The sequence below is a fragment of the Sprattus sprattus genome, assembly GCF_963457725.1.
Source record: "Sprattus sprattus genome assembly, chromosome: 1".
Taxonomy (NCBI): Eukaryota; Metazoa; Chordata; class Actinopteri; order Clupeiformes; family Clupeidae; genus Sprattus; species Sprattus sprattus.
In genome coordinates, this window is record NC_137920.1 from 74015168 (window position 1) to 74022766 (window position 7599).

At 48.4% G+C, this 7599-nt stretch overlaps 1 protein-coding gene across 1 annotated transcript; it reads left to right on the top strand.

Moving 5' to 3' along the window:
* Positions 1–4694, top strand: LOC308367103 (pannexin-3-like; the record flags this gene model as incomplete). Its single annotated transcript, XM_080840923.1, has 5 exons — positions 1–181; positions 1854–1996; positions 2560–2774; positions 3361–4100; positions 4633–4694. The coding sequence occupies 5 exons, from the start codon at positions 1–3 to the stop codon at positions 4692–4694; spliced, it is 1341 nt and encodes a 446-aa protein (XP_080697049.1).
* Positions 4695–7599: the final 2905 nt, after the last annotated feature.

Consider the following 7599-nt stretch of genomic DNA (forward strand, 5'->3'; position numbering starts at 1 on the left):
ATGTCTATCGCCGCGGCGGCCGCCCAGGCCATGCTCGCCGACGCCCTGGTGAGGGAGAGTGCGGACGTGGGGGTGCGCCACCTGGAGCTGGAGCTGCCTCTGGACAAGTTCATCAAGTTTGTGTCCGTGGGGCTGCCTCTTCTGCTCGTCTCCATGGCCTTCGCCAGAGAGATGTCCCTCGGTCAGTGCTCCTCTTCCTCCTTCTTCCTCCCTTGCTCAGTGATCCTCTTCCTCCCTTTTCCTCCCTCTTTCTCCCTCGCTCAGTGCTCCTCTTCCTCCTCCTTCCTCCCTCTGTCTGTGCTCCTCTTCCTCCTTCTTCCTCCCTCTGTCAGTGCTCCTCTTCCTCCTTCTTCCTCCCTCGGTCAGTGCTCCTCTTCCTCCTTCTTCCTCCCTCGGTCAGTGCTCCTCTTCCTCCTTCTTCCTCCCTCGGTCAGTGCTCCTCTTCCTCCTTCTTCCTCCCTCGCTCAGTGCTCCTCTTCCTCCTTCTTCCTCCCTCGGTCAGTGCTCCTCTTCCTCCTTCTTCCTCCCTCGGTCAGTGCTCCTCTTCCTCCTTCTTCCTCCCTCGCTCAGTGCTCCTCTTCCTCCTTCTTCCTCCCTCGCTCAGTGCTCCTCTTCCTCCTTCTTCCTCCCTCGGTCAGTGCTCCTCTTCCTCCTGTGTCTGTCTCGCATCACTCAGCACTATTCACCCCCTGCTCTTGCTGTTGTAGTAGTTCTGTTGTAGTGGTTAGTTACTCCATGGGCTGTGTGGAGACAACACGGTCCAGGATGCTCCCCCCCCACCCCCCGGCGGGTGTCTGACCATGGCACGGATGTTGGCCAGATCCGCGCCAGATCCGCGCCGGCTCCGGCATCGGGTTCACATCTGTTGGACGAAACGCACAGCTGAGGAGCGCTAGATTGCAGAGACGGGGGTTGTTGTTGTTGATCAGGGAGCCAGCAATCATATCACTCTGAGCTGGCTTGCAATCAGCGCGTGCAGATGTTAATAAGCGGCGTGGTGATTAAAAACGATGGCGGATGATGACGGAGGTCTCTAATTACCCCCCCGCTCCTCTCCTCCCCTCTCTACCACTCCTTACCAGTCAAATGAGAGGACGTGGTAATTAAAGCATGCAGGGGAAGACTCCAAATCAGCTTGGCTTGTCATCTGTCCGCTGTTTTTCTCTCGCTCCCACCATCTTATGATCATCTTCAGCATGCATCCTGCGTACTACTCATCAGATTAATGGCAGCCGACTTCCTTGACTTAATGGGCTGGACACAACGACAAATGTTCTGTTTATAAATGCATGTTTTGTGTCTTTGCATGTTTTCTTCAATGTACCGTACATCCAATTCAATCAAAACACAGTCTCTATTCTGCAGTCAGGTTTTCCGTATACTTAAAAAGATTGACAATTCATGCTGCTTTTTTCCTTGTTTTAACTGGTGGTACCAAAGTGTACACTGTAGTCGTCCATAATAGCAGCAAGGATTGGAGAATATTCTAGTTTTGGTCAGTAAATTGTAAGGTTGAGTGTAATTCCTGGATGGGGATACTAGAGCCTGTATTAATAGCATGCATCCATGTATCCGCAGGCCTTCCCCTGGGTAAAGGGAACAGAACTGTCATGTTGGAGGCAACATGAAGGGGAAGGGTGTAGCCACTTTCTTTGTGGTTTAGCCATCTGCAGGGCTAGGCTGCCGAAGCTGCACCCCCAAACCCAGACCTAACCTATCAAGATAGCGCCGCTACCCTGTCCTTAAGACTCTAATTTATACGTTTGCTATGTTTTGATGGGTTCCTCGTACGTGCCTAACTGTATACTTATGTGTGCTCATTATTTGTGAAACCTTTTTTTTTTCAAACACAGGTCCGCAGATTAGCTGTTTCCCACCCAACAACTTCACGGAGAAACAGGCGGCGTACGTAGACACCTACTGCTGGGACTCGCTCATGCATCACGAGTACGACGGCGATGGCAACTTCGAGGAGCGCCCCCTGTGGGTGCACAAAGTAAGCTCACCCTTGGAAAACAGTAGTTCTTCGACGCAATGCCACACAAATGGCGGTTCCCATGATATAAAATGAAGTCCAGATGTTTCTAAGTTTATGTGTGAGTGTGTTTGTGTATGATTCTGACTGTTTGTGTGTGTGTGTGTGTGTATGTGTGTGTGTGGTGGTGAGAGAGTTTATGTCATGTTTGTTTTAACTGCAAGTTGTAAACGCAGTTATTACAATGTTTCTCCAAAGCCCACTGAGAGATCTGCTATACGTAGCCCACGCTGTGCCTTCTGTTCTTGCCAGTAGGTAATGTCATGTTTCTCTGCGTGTCTGCCTCTGTGTGTGTGTGTGTGTGTGTGTGTGTGTGTGTGTGTGTGTGTGTGTGTGTGTCTGCCTGTGTGTGTGTGTGTGTGTGTGCGTGTGTGTGTATGTGTGTGTGTGTGTGTGTGTGTGTGTGTGTGTATGTGTGTCTGTGTGTGTGTGTGTGTGTGTGTATGTGTGTGTGTGTCTGCCTGTGTGTGTCTGTGTGTGTGTGTGTGTGTGTGTGTGTGTGTGTGTGTGTGTGCGCCGTGCAGATGTTCCCCTACTCTCTGCTCATCCTGGCCATGATGATGTACCTCCCGGCTCTGATCTGGCGTTTCCTGGCCATGCCGAGCCTCGGCTCCGACCTGCTCTTCATCATAGACGAGCTGGACAAGTCGTACAACCGCTCCATCATCATCGCCCAGAGCATCGTGGAGCTGCGCGAGAAAAGCAGCGACCCGCTGGAGTTCAAGGCCGAGCTAGAGAGGTCAGGACAAAGACAGCGCAGAGCTCATTCTCCACATCACTTCCAGCACTGAAACAGTCAATACTTGACAGTTTATTTTCAGCAGCTGTATACACATGTTGCTCTGGGAGCTGAGTATGCAAAGGTCTCTGGCCTCTGGCAGGTTATGTAATGCACCCTGGGAAATATTCTTTGTTTACGATGTTAGAATAAAACTGAAATGCAATACATATTTTATATATTGTACAATCTCAACCTTCAATATGGTAATTTTTAGCCTTAATTACAATATTCTTTGTTGGGTAAGGATTGACACTATACTTCATGTTAAAACATACTGGCACATATTACTTACCACTCTTCTGTACGAGTCTTCGTGTTCACAATTGCGGCTCCAGGTCTCAGAGCTACATCAGTCACATTAAACCAAATGAGTACTTAAGTTTACTACTTGAGGGACCTTTCATAACCTGTTTCCAATCTATCTAATAAACACAAATTTGGTTATGTTAAACAATATGACACAGCCCACAATGTGTTCACAATTCTAGCATATTCTTTACGGCATGTCTTAGATTTATTTTCTTAAAACCGTTGAATTCCACAGAGCCAAGCAGAAACGCTACTTTGAATACCCGCTGCTGGAGCGCTACATGCAGTGCAAGCACAGCTCCTACTTCCTGGTCAGCATGCTCTTCCTCCGTGGTTTCCTGCTGCTGACCTTCATGTCGGCCGCCTGCCTCTACCTGGTCTACTTCCACTTGTCGGCCTTCCTGCAGGACGAGTTCAGCTGCTTCGTGCGCACGGGGTTGCTACGCGACCAGCCCTGGGTGCCCGAGCTGGTCCAGTGCAAGATCACGGGCCTGCTGGTCTTCCAGGTGATCAGCGTGGCCAACGGCGCCATCTACCTGCTGCTGGGCCCCATTGTCCTCTTCAGCCTCCTCCGCCTCTTCTGCTGGGACACGGGCTTCCTGTCGCTCTACGAGGTGCTGCCCGCGCTCAGCCTGATCACGGGACGCAAGCTGGGCTGCCCCCTCAACGACCTCAACGTGCTGCTGCTGTTCCTGCGCGCCAACGTGGCGCACCTGCGCTCGTACGGGCGCCTGAGGGCCATCTGCTCGCTGGCGCCCCCGCAGGTGAGGCCGAGCGGCGGCAGGCCCATGCTGACGGAGGAGGAGGCGGAGCAGCTGCAGGAGGCGGCCGAGGAGCTGGAGGAGGCGGAGCGCGAGGCCCGGGAGGAGGGCAAGCACAACCTGGTGGACATCATGACCATCCTCGGACACGCGCGGGGTAACGTCATCAATAACCCAGAGCACTGCCCCCTGGTGGAGGAGAAACTAACTCTGGGTAGCGTCACCCTCATCTACACCCTTAAGCGCATTCTTTTAGTGGCCATTTTGGTTTGGATTGTCTGGGATGTTCAGAAAATTATTAAATAAATGTTTATCTGATTTGTAAGATGGTTTAGCATCTTTGACTCCAAGTCTCAGAGCTACCCCAGTCACATTCAAACCTTGTCAGGGCATTCTCATAACCGAGTAAATCAGTTTACTAGTTTACTGAACTTGTAGGATCTTTAATAACAAGGTTCCAATCTCAAAACCGCATATTTGGTTATGTTAAACAATATGACACAGCCACATGAAAGTGAAACACTCATTACTCAGCTCTGCGGTGTGGTAAGTGAAATTATGCAAAACCCAAAAGGAAGATTATGGGTCGTTGATAATTTAATTCTAAGAGAGGCTTCTCCCCCTAAAAACCCCCCTTTAAAAAAATAAAAAAAATGATAGGAATAATTAGGAATAGGAAAATGACAGGTGAATAATTCAGTGCGGACGACTGCGCCTCCCTAACTCCCCCCTCTCTCTCTTCACAGACTCGCATAACCACCAGGGGTACCATGAGTTGAAGGAGACGCCACCATGTAGATATGCCTAGAGCATCCACCAATGGACTGAGCCAACTGTGCCACACTTCAGAGGGCCGCAGTAGGGTAGAGTAGATACCCAGAGAGCCGCCGACTATGGGGCGGATTCGTCCCGAGGATGGGCCACATCTGGGGGGCCGAGTCCGCACCACAGTCTGCTGATATCTGGGTTAGGACCAAATCACCTCTTTCCGGAGGGCCGACAGGGAAAGCTTGCTGGAAATTGAAAATGTTTTCCCAGAAGCCTCCATTAGAATTAAATGTCTGAGTAATGTTGAGCTAAATCTGACTCACACCTGTACACTATGGCTTGGCTAGTCTGGATTTCTTTTCTTTTTTGTCTTCATTGCTGTATGTCTTTTTTATTGTTTCAATTCTTACTATTATTATAAGTACTATTATTCTTTATTATAAATTCTGTGACAGACTGTGCAACTATGACTTGATATTATATATTTGTCTTTCAAAGACATGTAGATCTAATCAAACAATATGGCCCATTCCAGTGGCATATGTACAATGCTTGAGTGCAATGCATATACCTGATGTGTATCTGGTGTACCTCGGAGGCCATGAGGATCTGATGAAGGGCATTCTTCAAATATCTTGAGATCTACAACCAATAAAGGTTATGCATTCACACCATAGTTATACCTGCTGTATAGCTGTCTCTGTCATGCGTTTTTTTCTGGCAATGCAGGGCCTCGGGCCATTTTAAGTCGGCACCTTTGTGCGTTTGGTGTGTGAAAGTCCTCTCTATGGCAGAGGTGGTGTAGACACACACACTCTGAAATCCACCTCTGCATTTAACCCATCCAGTGAAGTGACACACACAGTGAAGTGATGTTTCACACTAACCCGGAGCAGTGGGCTGCCATTGGCGGCGCCCGGGGAGCAGTGATCGGGGTTAGGTGCCTTGCTCAAGGGCACCTCAGCCGTGGATGTGGGCATGGGAGAGCAGTAGTCTACCACTTCCCCCGCCCACATTTTTCCTACAGGTCGGGGATCAAACCGACCACCCTACGGTTACCAACCCGAAACCCTAACCAGTAGGCCACGGCTGCCCCATGTGTGTGTGTGCGTGTGTTCGTGTGTGTGCGTGCGTGCGTGCGTGCGTGCGTGCATGCGTGCGTGCTTGTGTGTGTGTGTGTGTGTGTGTGTGTGTGTTTGTGCTTGCGTGCGTGCGTGTGTGTGTGTGTGTGTGTGTGTGTGTGTGTGTGTTTGTGTGCTCTGACTTAAGGAACCACCCCTGTAGGACCTCCTTCAGGGCAGAAGTGAGGCCTGCAGGAACCCAGGGAACATCCTGGGTGGCGCAAGCGTTTACAATATCAACCCTCTGATCTTCCCTTTCAGCCTGTTTTCATTGCAGTGAAGGGAACTACCGGACCTACTTCACATAGCCTTGCAGTATAAGTTCCAAGCAGGACAAATAATGATAGATAGATAGATAGATAGATAGATGGATACTTTATTGATCCCGAGGGAAATTAAGGTCATCCAGTAGCTTATACACTTAACTCACAAACATACATTCATGACAATAAAAACAATACAAATTAAATAAATCACTATAAAAACAATAAAAACGATATAATATATTATAATAATATATAATGATATGTAATATATAATGATATATGCAGCGGCACCACCAACATACCACCCTCAAAGTTTCTGCAAGTAGTTACTTCCACTGCAGAGGCTGGGAGGACATTTTAGGGCGGCTGGCACACACATGTTCTGACCACAGGAACCGCTGCTGTAGGACCTCTTCTTGGGTTGTTTTCTGGAGAAATAAGTACCTAATTCTGGGTGGCGCTTGCTGTGATAGTTGACACTAATTGGTTAAATGAAATGTGAGTGAAACAAGTTCCATTTTTAAACAATTTTAACAGAAGTAACGCGGTGAATAAATGCAAAATAAATTATAGCTTTCAGAGTTGGTTTGCTGAGGTTTCACAGGCAAAATTTCAGCTGAAATGTAGGCTTTAATTAATCATTGTGGTGCTGGTATATTAATTTAGCATGTAATTACAGCTGCCATGAAGCCCTCTAATCAAGTGCTAGGAACGCTATAGCAAATGCAACTCAGCCTTGGGGTCTTTACACCATCTAGGAAGTCTCTTATGTTGGTGCTGTCACTGAAGTTGTTGTTGTGACTTTGGGTTCTTCTGGATAGTGACCAGTCAAAAGCTTTCTTTCGATTTGGCTGGAAGCCTTTAATTATGACACACACACGACAGGAATTACACTTACTCAATGTGGGGAAACAGAGCACAGTATACCTCACAGTGACGATTACACTGTGGACAGATAGCGTTAAACTAACACGAGGAAATAACACAGGACTCAAATAATAGCTTCTTTTTTTTTTTATGGAGAAAGATGCACAAGGAGAGCAGTACACAACGCACACCTCTCTACTAACAGACTATCCAGAGAGAGAGAGAGAGAGAGAGAGAGAGAGAGAGAGAGAGAGCGAGAGAAAGAGAGAGAGAGAGAGAGAGAGAGAGAGAGAGAGAGATTAATGAGAGCAATAACATCAGCGAGACCCTGCCTGGTCCTGGTGTCACATCTTTTACCACAAACACACCAGCACCACCCTAAGAGGAGACGCACCACCCTGAGAGGAGGCGCACAATCTGAGAGGAGACGCACACTCCTGTGACATGTGACACAAAATTCCTTTTGTCTCCCCACTTTCAACTTGTCATTGTATGCTGCTGTGGGTGCCCACCACCCTGTCCTTTGATCACCTGAATAAAGGGATGCCTTCGGGACTTTCATTCTCGCTTTCGTTGACTACTGACTGGTCTGAAAAGTCCTGTCCAGTGTTGTGTTGGATCATTTACAGCCAGCCACACACTGCCATAGGGAAAAAAGCACTCCCTGTTCAATTAATCATTTTCAAACCGG